The sequence below is a fragment of the Bubalus bubalis genome, chromosome 20, assembly GCF_019923935.1.
Source record: "Bubalus bubalis isolate 160015118507 breed Murrah chromosome 20, NDDB_SH_1, whole genome shotgun sequence".
NCBI classification, from domain to species: Eukaryota; Metazoa; Chordata; class Mammalia; order Artiodactyla; family Bovidae; genus Bubalus; species Bubalus bubalis.
The window spans coordinates 45,862,377-45,880,999 of record NC_059176.1 but is presented as its reverse complement, the minus strand read 5'-3'; the positions used below and the strand labels follow the sequence as shown (position 1 = coordinate 45,880,999).

At 41.1% G+C, this 18,623-nt stretch overlaps 1 protein-coding gene across 12 annotated transcripts in view; it reads right to left on the bottom strand.

The window, feature by feature from the left end:
- The window catches only part of ADAMTSL3 (ADAMTS like 3), a 379,251-nt gene that overhangs the window by 82,188 nt on the left and 278,440 nt on the right, over positions 1–18,623 (bottom strand). For all 12 annotated transcript variants that reach the window (XM_045163811.1, XM_045163808.1, XM_045163813.1 and 9 more), the window contains one exon: positions 6,174–6,327. In XM_045163811.1, coding sequence (XP_045019746.1) covers positions 6,174–6,327 — 154 coding nt within the window. The remainder of the gene's footprint in view (positions 1–6,173; positions 6,328–18,623) is intronic.

The window sequence follows — 18,623 nt, the reverse complement described above, 5'->3', positions numbered from 1 at the left end:
GGAGGTTAACAACCAGCCCAAGAAAGGTGCTGGTGAGGCAGCCTAGGGGCTGGCTGGGTTTCCAAGGGCTGCAGCTCTGTCAGGCAGGTGGGGCTGGGTGTTCCTGGAAGCCGAGAAAGCTTAGAGGAAGAGCAGAAGAAGGGAAGATGAGAGTCTGAGAGCTGAAGAGGCTGGTACAAGGAGGACCACCAGGAGCTGGAGAGAAGTGAGAGGATTCAACTTAACCTGGGAAGGGGATAAGGCATATTTTTCTTGACATTTTGGGGCTTCCCTGGTGGCTTAGAGGGTAAAGCGTTTGCCCGCAATGCGGGAGACCCGAGTTCGATCCTGGGTCGGGAAGATCCCCTGGAGAAGGAAATGGCAACCCACTCCAGTACTCTTGCCTGGAAAAATATCATGGGTGGAGGAGCCTGGTAGGCTACAGTCTATGGGGTCACAAAGAGTCGGACATGACTGAGTGACAACACGTTTGTTTGTTTGTTTGTTCTCGACATTTCAATCATACAGGACATGTCTGGGTGCCTCCCCACCCTCAACCACTTTGATGTCAATACTTGGATTAAAAATAAGAAATCTTTACCAAAATTCAGGAACCCTTAAACCAGGAGCCATCACTGAAAAAAAAAAAAAATCTAAACTCAAACATTATTTTCTTCAGATGCCTGATTAGAAGCCAAGACAGATAGACATTTAATAGCAATCTGAGACTTTTAATAACTATCTGAGGCTGATCTAAGCTTGACACATTTGAAAAACATGTCTTTGAGTACAACTCATTATACATGCTTTGGGGGCCTATATATGAAAAAAATGTCCAGAGCTATTGCCTAACTACCCCATATAAACTCATATCCTAATGATCCAGAAGACACAATATTAGTTACTGTTACGTTTTACTCCATCTTAAAGCCATGACAGGAATTAAAGGAAGGTGGTAATGACATTAAAAATAACTAATATTTTTGAGCCTACAGTATGCTCCTGGCACTGTTTCTAAGCACTTTCTAGGTATTAATTCTCAGAACAATTCTATGGGGTAGGTATAATTACCATTCCCATTTATTGATGAAAAAGGCTCTGTGACGAGCCTCACAGAGATTGAGTCTGTGTCAATGTCACATGACGAGATACTGAAAGAAATGAGATTAGACTCTAGTTGGTTTAACCACAATGTCATAATACCTTTTGGAGATTAAAGAAATTTAGAAATATTATAGAGGAAGGTAGGATTTGTTCTGGTCCTTCAAGAATGGGAAGAGTGACAGTCACTAGATATGGTGAAGGGAAGAATTTACGGGAGGAAAGGTTGGAGGTGGGAAAATGCAGGGAAGGTCTGGGGAGAAGCAGGAAGGGCCCTCTAACTGGAAGGACTGTATGGGGCACCACTGGCCTCCAGGGAGCGCTCAAAACATCTTGCCCAGCCCCACCCCCCAGTCTTCACCCCATTGCACATCAAGGGGTCAAAATGAAGAGCAAGAAGACTCACTCTTCCAAAGAGGATAGTTTTCACTTAAACTCAAGGCACTGATTAGGACACATTTCTAAAAATGGAGCCTTGAAAGGGAATAAAGATCACAGCATAGTCAGGCTTGATTTTTCTTGTCTTCACACCCCTTCCATCACTGAGGGATCAGGCCTAAAAAGAAGACCATACATTTCCAGTATGGTGAGCAAAGCAGGTGGATGTGACGTGAAGGAGAAGGGACAGTTAGAAGGTCACTATGCTATGCCACAAGCCTTGACATTTGTAGTGGAATAAAAGTGAGTTCATCCATGGAGACATGAGAACTTGGGAGTTAGTACAGTGATTAGGAAATAACTGCTATGATGAATTTCTTGGGAATTCTTAGGAACAGGAAAAAAAAATCCACATATTATTGCCCAGGTAAATCAGATAGCATGCATATGAAGTATGTCTAATCAGGATGGTGACATTATTTTCTTTAGCAAATCCCAGTAGCTCAGGTCAGGGAACTAAAAAAACAAGCCAACAAAAACTACCTAAAAGTAGGTGATCACCCATCAGGGTTGAATGAGTAGGGTCGTTGAGGCAGTGGGTTAAGGAAGGGCATAGAGATCTGACTACAGCACTGGTAAGTGCGTGATGATGACATGCCAGTCAAGAGGAGTGGTTTCTAGTGCAAGAGCAGGGAGTCTCGGGACAGCAATGCAGGAAGGTCACAATGAAGCATTAACTAAAGAAGCAGACGGTGAGATGGGGGCGGGAGGAAGCCCAGAAGGTTATTTGAGTACCAAGCAATGAGGAATGAGGATGGGGGGAGTTAGGGTGTTTGTGATGGACATGTACATTCTGCTGTATTTAAAGTGGATAACCAACAAGAACCTACTTACAGCAAAGGGAACTCTGCTCAATGTTATGCAGTGGCCTAGATGGGACGGGAGTTTGGGGGAGAGTGGATACATGTATATGTATGTATGGCTGAGTCCCTATGCTGTCTACCTGAAACTATCACAACGTTGTTAATAAGCCATACCCCAATACCATGGTGTGATGGTGGTTAGGGAAATTGATCACGTTGGGGATTAGGGACATTAGGGTATGAGAAAGTCATCAGCATGGGTGCAGTTTGTCCTGGATGTTGGCAAATGTCAGAAAGAAAGAATGGACCTGTAGTGGTCCTAGAGAAAGGTAGAAAGGATCCTGTGGGTCAAAGCATCTGAAGGTGAGGGCCATGTGCTTACTATGAGATGACAGAGAGAACATGGTGCAGAAGCAGCAGGGGGAGGATGTGAGTGCCAAGCTCATCCCTGGCTCATTCCTGGTGGTGGGGAGAAGAGGATGCCATTGTTTTTGCAAGCCAGGGCCACTGATTCCTGGGGATGGTGTGAGGCCAGCCTACAGCTAAAGTGGGGGCCCAGCTCGGGGTGACTTGGCTGTGCTGGGAACACAAATTCCTGTCTCTTGTCTGCTTCCATGACCTACATGTTGGCAAGCTAGACAATGGTATGGAGTCCTTTATTTTTTATCACTAAAACTTAACATTTTCTCTGCTTTCTACTGTATGTCAAAATAGTTTATAATTGCATCTCATACCACACCACATGCCCTAATAACCACGATGTGTTCCCACATGTTACTCTGCTATTATTTTAGAGAAAGCTGCCAGAATTCAATTTAACTCTCCTCTAAGGTAGTTTATGGTCCAGCCGCATTGCTATGCAACCATCCACAATTAATAAAAATCAGACAGATAAGCAGCCTATACCATGACACTGCACCATATACCACATACGTTCTTAAAATCCAGGACACTATAAAACTTGGGATCTCAAAGTTATGGAATCTCAAAATTTTGAAGATTTACTCTTAAAGAATTCCCAGGGGAAGGAAATGAATGTTGTCCAGGAATCAGCACAGAGAGGTGGCTTAAACATGGGCCCAAGAATCAGATGGACTCGTGGTCAAGGAGGCCAAGAGGCCCAACTGACAGCCATGGGTCCTTGGTCAAATCGTGGACCTTCTTTTCATTTTGAGTTCCTCATCTCTCAATGGGGATGACACCTGTCTCACAAAATTGCTGGGAACTAAATATGATGATGCAATAATGCCTGCAGGGAGGTTCACAGAGGAGATCAGATCAGATCAGATCAGTCGTTCAGTCGTGTCCGACTCTTTGCGACCCCATGAATCGCAGCACGCCAGGCCTCCCTGTCTATCACCAACTCCTGGAGTTCACTGAGACTCATGTCCATCGAGTCAGTGGTGCCATCCAGCCATCTCATCCTCTGTCGTCCCCTTCTCCTCTTGCCCCCAATCCCTCCCAGCATCAGAGTCTTTTCCAATGAGTCAACTCTTCGCATGAGGTGGCCAAAGTACTGGAGTTTCAGCATCAGCATCATTCCTTCCAAAGAAATCCCAGGGCTGATCTCCTTCAGAATGGACTGGTTGGATCTCCTTGCAGTCCAAGGGACTCTCAAGAGTCTTCTCCAACATCAAAGTTCAAAAGTATCAATTCTTCGGCACTCAGCCTTCTTCACAGTCCAACTCTCACATCCATACATGACCACAGGAAAAACCATAGCCTTGACTAGACAGACCTTTGTTGGCAAAGTAATGTCTCTGCTTTTCAATATGCTATCTAGGCTGGTCATAACTTTCCTTCCAAGGAGTAAGCGCCTTTTAATTTCATGGCTGCAGTCACCATCTGCAGTGATTTTGGAGCCCAGAAAAATAAAGTCTGACACTGTTTCCACTGTTTCCCCATCTATTTCCCATGAAGTGATGGGACCAGATGCCATGATCTTCGTTTTCTGAATGTTGAGCTTTATGCCAACTTTTTCACTCTCCACTTTCACTTTCATCAAGAGGCTTTTTAGTTCCTCTTCACTTTCTGCCATAAGGGTGGTGTCATCTGCATATCTGAGGTTATTGATATTTCTCCCAGCAATTTCTCAGTAAATGCTATAAGGCTATGACTTTAAAAAAAGTCATTATTGTTACTTTGTTTTGTGAGTTTCTTCAGGAACATTTTTGGTAAACTTAGTAGTGTGTGTGTGTGTGTGTGTGTGTGTACATATATTTCTTTTCCTAAGAAACATTAAAAATAATAGCTACCTTCTGATTTTTTTTCTTACCATAAGTTCAGGGGGGTACCTGAGGCAGTTAGTGTTCCTTTTTATGTGAATACTTAAAGACAGTGAGAAACAATCAGGAAAGGGACCCTATCCCGGGGTCCCCAACACCCAGGCCACAGAGCAGTACCGGTCGGTGGCCTGTTAGGAACTGGGCCACACAGGTGAGTGACCAAAGCTCCATGTGTACTTCAGCTGCTCCCCATCACTCTCTCATCACTCCCAAATGGGACCATCTAGCTGCAGGAAAACAAGCTCTGGGCTCCCACTGAGTCTGCATTATGGTGAGCTGTATAATTATTTCATTATATATTACAAGATAGTAATAATAGAAATAAAGTGCTCAACAAATGTAATGGGCTTAAATCATTCCCAAATCATCATTCCTCATCGGCTGAAACTGGTCCTTGTTGCCAAAAAGGCTGGGGACTGTTGCCCTACCCCATTTCTCATGACCACACTGCTGCCTGATTTCAGCTACCATGCGGGCAGCCCTCCGCTCATTTTTTATCAACCTCCTACATGAAACATGCATATGCACATGTACCTATACTAATTCATGTACACTGAAGATGGAGATGACTGCTACATGCATTTTAGCTTTGGGATATAATGAAACCGTAATATTAACTCTTTATGCTCAGCTTATTATTTATAATAAACTGAAGAAGTATCTAAACAGTCACCTTTAAAAGCCAAAGCTATTTCACATTTTCATCCTTGCTTGTTTTAGATTATTAGAGTATCCAAAAGAAGAGATACTTGAATATTTAAAAATACTTAGCTCATCTACTTTGAATAGGATGAATCCCCACATATCATTAGCAAAGTGAATCAGAAAGTACTTCACTTATGGTTGCCAGGGGGAAGGATGGAGTTTATTAGAGTATCCAAAAGAAGAGATACTTGAATATTTAAAAATACTTAGCTCATCTACTTTGAATAGGATGAATCCCCACATATCATTAGCAAAGTGAATCAGAAAGTACTTCACTTATGGTTGCCAGGGGGAAGGATGGAGTAGTTAGGGAGTTTGGGATAGACAGGAACACACTGCTATATTTAAAGTGGATAACCAACAATGTCCTACTGTATAGCACAGGGAACTCTGCTCAATGTTATGTGGCAGCCTGGATGGGAGGGGAGTTTGGGGGAGAGTGGATACATGTATATGTATGTATGGCTGAGTCCCTTTGCTGTCCACCTGAAACTATCACAACATTGTTAATCAGCTATACACCAATACAAAATAGTATTTCAGCTTAACTTCTACTAGGAACACTCCTGAGTTGTAAGTGGGGGAAATCATGATGAAGCGGAGAACACAAGGAAGTGTAAACCCAAGTGAGGAAGCCTAGGGGTGCATTTGTTAAGAGGGTGGACATTTCTTCAAGCTGACTTTTCTTAGAGTTGTACCTTGGTCATCAATATTATACCGTTTGCCACTGATAACAATGCTGAGTTCTGCTTGATTTTCTGTACTTACAGATTAGAAATGAGTTGCTCTATGGAAAATGAAACCACTGGAGGAGGAGAATAGAATGAGCAGATTCCACGAAGTGTGGACTTTCCATACTTACTCCCGCACACAGGCATCTGGCAAGATCTCACCAGAGGGGGTCCAGAAAGATGCCGGCACAGAGTCTCACTGAGGGGGACCCGACGGCCTTTGGCCGTCAGCTTCTGGCACATCTGCTGTCTCCGCTGGGTTCCAACACCACAACTGACAGAACACTGTAATGAGAACGGTGGTGACAGAGTCAAGCAGAGTGAGAGCAGACACACGTCCCCAGCAATAGCCACGTCTCCCACAGTGAAACAGGATGTACAGGTGTGCCAATAAATAGGCAGTTCCCAGGCCTGAACATCTTTCAGAATACGGAGACTTTCTCTCTCCCCACCATTCCCTTGCCCTCCCCTCTGCCTTTTCTCTTTTCCCTCCTTCCCTTCCTTCCTTCCTTCTTTGTTTTTGAAAAAAATCTATTTGTAAGGTGGGATCCCCTGATAGCTCAGTTGGTAAAGAATCCACCTGCAATGAAGGAGATGCTGGTTCAATTTCTGGGTCGGGAAGATCTGCTGGAGAAGGAATAGGCTACCCACTCCAGTATTCTTGGGCTTGTGCCTCAGCTGTTTTGTAAGGTATGAGGCCCACTGTTTTTTCCAATTTTACTGAGATATAATCGATTTATAACATTGTATTAGTTTAAGGTATACAACATAATGATTTATATATGTATATATTGCAAAATGATTACTACAATAACAGCCAGAAACTCACAGCATGAAACTGGAGCCGATTATACAGAGTGAAGTAAGCCAGAAAGAAAAACACCAATACAGTATACTAATGCATATATATGGAATTTAGAAAGATGGTAATGATAACTCTGTATGCGAGACAGCAAAAGAGACACAGATGTATAGAACAGTCTTTTGGACTCTGTGGGAGAGGGAGGCGGGGGATGATTTGGGAGAATGGCATTGAAATATGTATAATATCACATAAGAAACGAATCACCAGTCCAGGTTCGATGCAGGATATAGGATGCATGGGGCTGGTGTACTGGGATGACCCAAATGAATTTTCTGATCAGCCTGATATTGTTGCTGATATATTCTGACATTCGAGAATATCTATTGACTCGCTGCTAAGAAGAGGGACAGGCACATTCACATTTCCACATCTCTTCTCTCCAAACATTCCATTTGCTTTTGTTAAACTATTTAGCTAATGTCAAGATTTTCTGATATGTATGTTCTGTTCTGAGATGCCAATGCTGGCTGATTAGCCTTAATTCTGCCCTTAAATGAATTTATGATGCATCTTCTGTTTTTTTTCACCAGGATCTGTGTCTTTCTGGATTTTTTACTGGGAGTCATCTTGGTGTGTCTTCTTGACCCTGAAAGTCTTGATCCCATACCATAAGACAGACTTATGCATGGATGATCTGACTGCCTCTCTGTTGCCTTTCCACATGGAGAAAAAAACAAAATGAAAAGAAAAATACTTGGGTCATAGTTCCTTTCTTAAAAAATGTATTTATATAATCTTTTGGCCACACAGCATGCGGGGACCTTAGTTCCCTGTCCAAGGATCGAACCAGTGTTTCCTGCATTGGAAGCACAGAGTCTTAACCGTTGGATGGCCAGGGAAGTCCCTTTCCTTCCCTTTTGAACTGTGGCAAGTTTCACTGTCTGCTGGCATCTAAGGCTACTGAGAAGATGTGTGAGGCCAGGCAGATTTTTGTTGTTTGTTTGACTTTTATGCTCAGAGGCCTTTTGCTCTTGTATTTTTTTTTTTTTTTACCCCTGAAGTTCAGCACCTTATTTGCTGGCTGTGTCTTAGTGGGTCTTACTTTCTTGGCACGTAGTATGCCATTCCGATCTGAAGGTTAAAACTTTTATTAGAGGAAGTTAATTCTCCTTATTATCTCTGAATATTTTTTGTTCCACTTGTTTTGTTCTTCTCACAAATACCCATTACACTCATGTTTAATCCTTATTATCTCTGAATATTTTTTGTTCCACTTGTTTTGTTCTTCTCACAAATACCCATTATACTCATGTTTAATCTCCTCTGCCTTCCATATCCATCACTGCCTCTAAAAACCAATTTTACATCTTAACTCTTTTCCATATCATCTTATACGAGTCATTCCAGCTTATATACCATAGCTCTCTGTTTTCAGTTAATTTTTTGTTGCTTGTAAAATAACTTTTATGTCTGCTATATAAATTTTTTCTTTTCAGTTTTTTCCCCTGACTATTCCAAGTTGTCTTTTCATCTCCTTCTGTTGACTTATAACCTCTTTTTGAACTCAAACCTCATTTTAGAGCCACTCTTCCCTCCACTCCCTCCACCCTCCACCCCCCTCCCCCCACCTTGAACCAAGATATCATGACTATAATTTCCTTGGGAGCACACAGACTATTTTTTGACACTTTTCTCTGGCTAATATCATTGCGATGCTGTTGTTCATGTGACTCTTGCTCCCTGTTCTTTTCCCCATGCCCTGACTTCTTTCTGATCCTTCACTTCCCCCCTTTAAGTTTTGATGCTTAGTTTTTATGCTGGAGCTTTAAATGTAGCTGGCCATTCACCTATGTGAATAACATGGGTCAGGGGATGAGCTTGGGCATTTCCATCAATTTCTTGTCTTCCACAGTCTGTCATCAAATTTTTATTTCCTCTGCCCACATCTCTCTTCAAACTTTGGCATTTGAAGGGCTAGAGTGACTCAGGGAACAGTCTCTTAAGTAACTGTAATCACCCAGCAAGCATCCTTCATGCCACTCCATCTCTGCAGCCTTCCTGGGCTACAGGGCCACCACACATGGTCTCTCCTGCAGCTCCATCTGCCCCACAGCTCTGGAGGGACATTCACGGTATTTTCAGGGGCAGCACATGGTCCCCCATACAGTGTCTATAAGCAAGAACCGCTGAGCAGACCTTTTAGGACTCTCACATTTACTCCTCTGGAAATCTACCTCCTGCTCGTGCCTGAAGAAATATTTGTCAGCCCTCAGCCTTCTCTCTTTCATTTTGGTTCAGATTTTATGGTCTTTGGCAGGTGTGTTTCATAATTTATAGTTTGGGCTTGTGGCTGTTTCATTGTTCATTGAAGACAGAGTGTTCTCTCTCTTTCATTATCTTTGTGGGGTTTTTTGCTGGGTTTCAAAGAAAGGGAATGGAATTTTTAAAATGCTTTTATTGTTCTCTTCAACAGAAAGCCCTAATTATTAATATTTTTTCAGTGCCAAGGGAAGCTTTTTGTAAGCTTTTGAACAAGATAAAAATTACCATATAGCAACTTATGATGTACATTAAATCCCTTACATAGGAAAGGGTTTGGTTCCAAGAGCACATTCATAAGTCCAACTTGTTCCTAAGTCCAACAAGGTTACCCTAGGTACCCAACTAACACAATTGGCTATGTAGTACTGTCTGTAATAGAAACAGGTTTATAATACTTTTCACACAAATAATACATTAAAAAAATAAACATTTTTTTCTTTCTTTTTTTTTATTTTATTTTATTTTTATACTTTACAAAATTGTATTAGTTTTGCCAAATATCAAAATGAATCCACCACAGGAATACATGTGTTCCCCATCCTGAACCCTCCTCCCTCCTCCCTCCCCATACCATCCCTCTGGGTCGTCCCAGTGCACTAGCCCCAAGCATCCAGTATCGCGCATCGAACCTGGACTGGCAACTCGTTTCATACATGATACGAGTTGCCAGTGCAGGTTTGATGCACGTTTCAATGCCATTCTCCCAAATCTTCCCACCCTCTCCCTCTCCCACAGAGTCCATAAGACTGTTCTATACATCAGTGTCTCTTTTGCTGTCTCGTACACAGGGTTATTGTTACCATCTTTCTAAATTCCATATATATGCGTTAGTATACTGTATTGGTGTTTTTCTTTCCGGCTTACTACACTCTGTATAATAGGCTCCAGTTTCATCCACCTCATTAGAACTGATGCAAATGTATTCTTTTTAATGGCTGAGTAATACTCCATTGTGTATATGTACCAGTGCTTTCTTATCCATTCATCTGCTGATGGACATCTAGGTGGCTTCCATGTCCTGGCTATTATAAACAGTGCTGCGATGAACATTGGGGTACATGTGTCTCTTTCCCTTCTGGTTTCCTCAGTGTGTATGCCCAGCAGTGGGATTGCTGGATCATAAGGCAGTTCTATTTCCAGTTTTTTAAGGAATCTCCACACTGTTCTCCATAGTGGCTGTACTAGTTTGCATTCCCACCAACAGTGTAAGAGGGTTCCCTTTTCTCCACACCCTCTCCAGCATTTATTGCTTGTAGACTTTTGGATCGCAGCCATTCTGACTGGTGTGAAATGGTACCTCATAGTGGTTTTGATTTGCATTTCTCTGATAATGAGTGATGTTGAGCATCTTTTCATGTGTTTGTTAGCCATCTGTATGTCTTCTATGGAGAAATGTCTATTTAGTTCTTTGGCCCATTTTTTGATTGGGTCATTTATTTTTCTGGAGTTGAGCTGTAGGAGTTGCTTGTATATTTTTGAGATTAGTTGTTTGTCAGTTGCTTCATTTGCTATTATTCTCTCCCATTCTGAAGGCTGTCTTTTCACCTTGCTAATAGTTTCCTTTGATGTGCAGAAGCTTTTAAGCTTAATTAGGTCCCATTTGTTTATTTTTGCTTTTATTTCCAATATTCTGGGAGGTGGGTCATAGAAGATCCTGCTGTGATGTATGTCAGAGTGTGTTTTGCCTATGTTCTCCTCTAGGAGTTTTATAGTTTCTGGTCTTACGTTTAGATCTTTAATCCATTTTGAGTTTATTTTTGTGTATGGTGTTAGAAAGTGTTCTAGTTTCATTCTTTTACAAGTGGTTGACCAGATTTCCCAGCACCACTTGTTAAAGAGATTGTCTTTAATCTATTGTATATTCTTGCCTCCTTTGTCAAAGATAAGGTGTCCATAGGTGCGTGGATTTATCTCTGAGCTTTCTGTTTTGTTCCATTGATCTATATTTCTCTTTGTGCCAGTACTATACTGTCTTGATGACTGTGACTTTGTAGTAGAGCCTGAAGTCAGGCAGGTTGATTCCTCCCATTCCATTCTTCTTTCTTAAGATTGCTTTGGCTATTCGAGGGTTTTTGTATTTCCATACAAATTGTGAAATTATTTGTTCTAGCTCTGTGAAGAATGCTGTTGGTAGCTTGATAGGGACTGCATTGAATCTATAGATTGCTTTGGGTAGTATACTCATTTTCACTATATTGATTCTTCAATCCATGAACATGGTATATTTCTCCATCTATTAGTGTCCTCTTTGATTTCTTTCACCAGTGTTTTATAGTTTTCTATATATAGGTCTTTAGTTTCTTTAGGTAGATATATTCCTAAGTATTTTATTCTTTCCTTTGCAATGGTGAATGGAATTGTTTCCTTAATTTCTCTTTCTGTTTTCTCATTATTAGTGTATAGGAATGCAAGGGATTTCTGTGTGTTGATTTTATATCCTGCAACTACAGTACAGTACCTTGAAAAAGTTCAGTAGTACCACCTACATCATTGCTGCTTTTTATGCTTGCTTCCAGACATCCTGGGCTTGAAATAAAGACACTGCACAACTGTATTCTACACAGGACTGTACAGGACTCTACACACAAGCACAACCAGTTGTAGGGGAGGCATGCATGAGACAATGTACCTCAGATCCATGAACTAACTTACATGATTGGACATGCAAATACACATTCTCATCTTTTAAAGTTTGCAACTTGAAGGTTTGTATGTAGGGGATTTTTCAAAAACAAGTCAAATCATCATCTAGGAGTTTTCCATATAATATAAAAACAGTAGCTAAATAATTGCCAATCACCATTCACAAGCCATTTCTAATGATCAATATTTGACTTTTTATCCCCACTATGAATGGGAGGATCAGTTGCAAACCCCTTTTCTTGATAGAGATCTTACATGATCTTGTGTTTGCTAAGTTCAAGGTTAGCATGCCACTTGCACATGTCCACAGTGGAGAGAGTGGAGATGACAGAATCAGTGGCATTAATTATAAGTTACAAAACAGCAACTTTATGCCAAAGCTTTGTGATTATTCAAAAGCAATATGGTAGACTCCTCTGGAAGAGCACAAGCAACTTTGTAACTATTTGTCTGTGACCTTCAAATTGGAACGTCTGTTGAGCAGGATATAAAATCCTTGGCTCACATTTTCTTTTTTTAAATATATTGCTCCACTGTTTTCTACTGTGATGTGGCATTGTTGAGAAGTCTGATGCTAACCTGATTTTCTTTCCCTAATGAGTGACTTTGTCCTTTTGCTGAGATACGCTTACACATTATTCTTTACCATTAAAGTCCAGTGGTTTTAGTAGAGTATGTCTCGATATGGACCATTCTGGGTTGACTTTTCCATGTATGTGGTATGCTCTTTCAATAAAGCGATTTGAATTTTCTGTTTATAGTTTTGTTCTGTTGTTTTGGTTTTCTTTTCTCAGGACTCTAATAATAGATACATGATTTTCTTTCTCTGTTTTTTACAGCCATCATTTCTGCTTAAATCCTTTTTGTTTTTCTTCAGTTATTTTCCATTCTCTCCTTTCTTTTGTTTCTCTTATTACACTTTCTGCATCTGGTCATTCTTGTGTTCCTTCTAGTTTAGTCTATGTTTCTGACTTTTCCCTCCTTAGTTTTCTAATTCTTTCCTGAACCCTGTCAGCTAATTTTTCACATCCCCTGTTATTCACCTCATTTCAGAATTTTTCTATTTTTGATTTGTTTCTATAGATGTCTTAGCTTCTTTTAGTTGATTTTATAATAGTTATATTTTCAATCACCTAAAAGTCAAATTTTCATTATGTTGCTACGTTATTGATACTTTTTTATTGGGGTATCCTTCTATGGGGTTTGGTGTTGGTCTTGTTTAAACGAAACAGATTTTTCTCTGTACTTTTGAAATAGCGTAAGGGGGTATTCAAGGGAGTTATTTCACTGTAAAGGACTCCCTCCTCTGGTGCTGAAATGAAGTATTCAAGGGTTTGGCCACAGTTTTGAAATGGACTTTTCTAGACTCTTCTACTCCCAAGGAGCTGAAGGAACTGAACATCTTTCCTTTACCCCTTTGTTCCTTTTCAGCTTGGCTTAACATTCTGGCAGGTTTTGTTGTGCACTTCTTCAGTCTTAAGGATATGAATTCCGCCAGTGCTCTCCAATCTTCTTAAGGCCCTGAATGAGTTTGCATGATTTTTCTTGCTCTAAACCACACACAGGAGCCTTGAGTCTTCTCTCAGTTTCACTGATTATCTCAGACCAACATGCTAAAGGTTCTTCTATTCTGGAATAGGACTACTTTACTGTGGTGATATTTCTCTGTTCCATGGCTCTTATCCTTGTTTCTTCTCTATTTGGCAAAACTAATACAGTTATGTAAAGTTTAAAAATAAAATAAAATTAAAAAAAATAAAAATAAAAAAATACTCTAACTGCTACACTTGCTATTACATATGGTTTGCCCCCCCGCCCCTTATATCACTTCCATTAAAGTTACTATCTGTTATCTTTTCCTTTCTTTTGGCAATTCCAATTGCCCTGTTTTCTGTTTTTTTTTTTTTTTTTTTTTTTTTAATGAGAGATTTTGGAATATTAAACAACTATGCTGCTATCATGATTTTGCTTCACTGGAAGCTTCCTAAGCATTTTTAAAGGAACTGCTATTAACAATATATTCTTTGATATCAAGGCATTCATTTTTCCATGTTCAGTTACCACTTAAATGCTGACGATTCCCAAAACTATAACTTTACTGTAGATCTTGCATGAGCTACAATTCTTTATTGATACCTTTATAGATCCTCAAACTATACCCATTTAAAAAATCAACTCATTTTCTGTCCCTTTCAAGTCACCTTCCAAGCATGTATTTCCTTCTCTAATTGTTAATATCATTTTTGTCCATTAATTACCAAAGATAGAAATCTAGGACACTCTTTTTTTTTTTTTTTTTTGCTCATTTTTATCAATTCAATTACCAAATTTGCCAGTTAGTTCTGCTAAATCTCACTCAAAACCACCCATGATTATTGATCCCAACTGCTCATTATCTCTCATTCTTTTTATTTCCATTTTCATCAGACAAGGTCCCTCAAACTCTAGGTTCCTTCTTCTTCTAACACATTGTTCAGAACTACTGTCTAAAAACTCTGCCTTTTTTTTTTCTCCATTCAGACACCTCCTACAATGCCCTCAGTGACTGTTAGGGATAAATCCAAAGTCCTTCACAATCTGGCTGCCACCTCTCTTTCACCTCTCACCTTCCTCCATTTCTTTAACTCATTCTATCTTAAGCCACATAAGATTGATAAGCTCACAGCCTATACCTATGTATATACTCTTGTCTCTGCCTAGGACACCCTGCTGTCTCATTTCCACACATCTGGCACTCATCATTTAACACCCAACTCTTAATCTACATCTTCTACAACACTTTCTTGGGACCCAGGGAGACTTAGATTTTCACATAGTTCTGTAGATGGGATATCTTTATTCGTCTTACATATCTTTTTCATCCGTCTGCCTTTGAAGCCTGTATTCTTGGTTGTCTCAGATTCCTGGTACCTGGGGCATTCAATCACGAAAGTGAAAGTTGCTCAGTCGAGTCTGACTCTTTGCAACCCCATGGGATTATATAGTCCATGGAATTCTCCAGGCCAGAATACTGGAGTGGGTAGCCATTCCCTTCTCCAGGGGATCTTCTCAACCCAGGGATCAAACCCAGGTCTCCCACATTGTAGGCAGATGCTTTACCAGCTAAGCCACAGGGAAGCCCAAGAATACTGGAGTGGGTAGCCTATCCCTTCTCCAGTGGATCTTTCTGACCCAGGAATCAAACTGGGGTCTCCTGCATTGCAGGTGGATTCTTTACCAACTGAGCTATCAGGGAAGCCCATAATCAATCATAGCAGTGCTCAGTAAACGACTGTGAGGATTCAAGGCTGTGGCAACAGGCATATTCAAGTCAGAAGAAGCTTCTACAAGTCTCTCTATTTAAGTCCACAAATAAGGGCATTTCCATCCTACAAACCTGCTTATCAGTAAGCTGAAACTGTCTTATCGATAAGATAGTATATGTGTATGTGTGTGTGTGTGTGTCTGGAAAACACTTTCATGCAATTGTGTGCTAGTACATATTTTACAACAGGGTTCATGGAGAAAAGGGCCCTGACTGTAACATTTGCCAATTTCTGTGGTGTAAATACTCCCATCATGGCTGATGTCAAGCTGTTATTGGAATATCACTGACTACACAGTAGGATGAGATCACAATTGGTTCTCAAAAGCCAGTACGAACTGGCTCTTAACACGTGTTGGAGTACTCCCTTCATAAGTCATAAATAAAACATCTATTGAAAACTGGAAAGCCATGTTTGGAAATTCATGTATCCTGGGCATATCTTGAGCTGTACTTTGTAAAATGTCTCATGTATAGAGACCATTTCCTTTTTATTTAGCATATGGACAGATTTCAAGTATTGAAAGAGTTGGCAGGAATAGGTAGTTGAACACAGGAGGTGAACTCAGAGATGATCACAGGTGTTGGAAAGACAGTGCTACATGGACAGAGACAGGAAGTAGGTGGGGAAGCTGGATGGGATGAGGGTGTCCCTTTGCTTGAGGATCTATCCTACTTGAAGAGCTAAGGATAAGGTATCGAAGAGAAAACCAGAAACTTGCCCAGAAACAGAAAATCACCTATAGAAGTCAGAGAAGAAGTCACATCACAGAATCATCTCTGGAGGGTAAATGTAGCGATAAAGATCAAAGGGTCAAACATTGAGCTTTTTGAAGATTTGGAAGAAGACACACCAATACAAAACATGCAGTCACGTTAAATAGGAAAAATAAAAAACACCAAGGAATATCCTGAAGGAGAATGATGAAAGTGGATGAAATGGCCAAATGCTCCATCGAAGCACAGAGAACAAAGAATGAGGAAAGGCTACTGGATTTCAGGCAGTGGGAGGGGCCACGAGACAACTTTTGGAATGACTGCCCCATAGAAGAGTCAACGCTCCTTTCTTGTAGCTACAAAAGCAGCAATAAGAGTTGGTGCTCCTTTCCATATAAAACTTGGTTCAGATCTAAGGAAATCAGGGAAAAGGAATGATACAATGAATGAACAAAGCCCAAACATGCCATGAACAGAGTGAGTGAATTACAGCTGCAGCCTGAGAGGCTTGGCATGGTGAAAAATGGAAATTCTGGCGTGGCTTTTTGGTCTTTCTGGGACCAGGGGTAGTGGCCGGTTCCAACGCGGAAGGGACACATCCAGAACCATGAAATGGATGGCTTCCCTGGAATGAGCCATCCCATGGCAGAAGGATGAGTCTGACAGAAAGCTTTAGGGAGGATGGCAATTTGGCATCAGGATCTCTGCCAAAACAAGGTAACTCAGAAATGAGAGAAAATATTAAATAGCAACAGAAAAGCTGAACCATACAGGAAAATATAAACTGCAGGGCAACACATGTGTTTGACTGGACCCAAGTCTGAACACCAGCTCTGCCCAGCTGTGACATGGGCACACCTGCTCCTCCTCCAGATGCATGTTTCCTGGATATGTGGCCTTGGCTGGGTGCAGGCAGATGTCTTTATTGGGCTTGAGCTTACCTCTTGGAGTGTGCACAAGCTTGTTCTTGCCTCCACGATGGCCACCTAGGAAACTGATCTGCCTCTGGTCTATCCCAGCTCACGTGGATAACCTCCTTTGTCTCCTTTTCTTCCTCCCAACAAAATCCCTCCCAGTGAATGATTTTTCCTGTCCTGTTAGCTAGCCTGAGTTTTTTCTACAGATCATGACTCCAACACACTTTAACATGTCTCCTGTCTTTGCAAAGACACTTGAGGAAGAATGTTTACCTGCTCAGAGGTCTGTAGGGCCCAAGGACCTGTCAGCGATCTCATAGCCACTGACTGCAAGGACACTATCAGCCAGATGAGAACACCATATGGGTGCTCAGGAAGTAGATTCCCATTAAAATGCAATAAAAAAAGCTGGGTCATTATGAGTTAGAGCTGAGAAATGCTGTATGATTTTAGAGACTAGAAGACGTCAGAGAGGAGGGAAGCTCACAGCTGGGCCTGGGGGTTTGAGGGTATCAACAAGAGCAAAGACACAAGGCAAGCCTGAGTCAACAGAGTGATGGATGTTCATTTAGTGAAAGATAACCAGCAACTGCAAATTCCATCATTCACAGAGAGAAGGAACAGTAGAGGAAAGTGAGGGTGTCACCCCGTCTCTCCTTTCTAAAAGGCCAGTGGGAAGAGTTTGCTCCAGTAAACAAGATGGAACTGTGAAGGCCTCTGCTTTCTCGGAGAAAAGAAGAGATGAGGAGGGCACATCTAGATACAGGGGCCTGCTTTCCACGCCACCACTGCTCATACCTCTTCTTTCCTTTTTCCTGCCTCTTCCTCTTGAGTTAGGGCAGCATGTGCCCAAAGACATTACTTCCCAGAACAATCCCTACTGTGGACACACTGAAGGGTTCAAGAACTCTCCCAAGGAGAAGGGGCAGGTGAGGAAATGCTTCCCAAAGGGTACTGTGCCTGACAGCACCTGGGGAGTCTCATTCAAATGCAGATTCTGATTCCTTAGGTCTGTGTGGGACTTGAGATCATCATCTCTTACAAGATTCCAGCTTCCAAAGAGATCCCTGTGAGGTTGGGGTTGGCATATACACACTATTATGTATGAAACAGACAACTAATGAGAACTTACTGCATAGCATAGGGAACTCTCAGTGCTCCGTGGTGACCTACATGGGAAGGAAAACCAAAAACACAGAGAGGATATGTATACACATATGGCTGATTCACATTGCGGTATAGCAGAAACCAACACAACACTGTAAAGCAACTATACTCCAATAAAAATTTTAAAAAGAATAAGCAAGACTGGAAGAGCTGGAATAAGAAGAAAGGGGGCTGGGATGTGAGTCCCATCCGTTCAAGGAAAGCCCCACAAGGAACTGAAAGTTGATTTTTCAGGCAACAAGACCTTTAGGAGTTGACTTGATAGATGGAGTGGTGGGAGTACTATGAGGTGTTAAGATAGTTTGGAGGGGGGAAGATGGTATAGAGGCAGGGAATCAGGTGGGCAGTGTAATACATAAAAGAGAACCCTTGCAATAAGGCCAAAAGGCAAGGATTCTATTTCTACTTCACAGCCTATTTTAGCTATTTGTGTTTGATTTCTCCCTCTTGAAAAATGGGTATTGCTACTAGACTATATTAAGTCCTAAATATGCACTAAAATGTTAGTTTGGAATTCTGCTTATTGCAATTAATGTGAGCTTGAGAGGATAGAGTAAATTCAGCAGTGGTATCAATGGAATACAGAGGAAGTAAAGGTATGAAACATTTTCAGAAAGTTGAAATGACAGGGTTTAATAAAATTCTATATAAGGAGACATAAAGCAGAGAAGAACGAAACTGATTTTGAGTTAATCCTGGGATACAA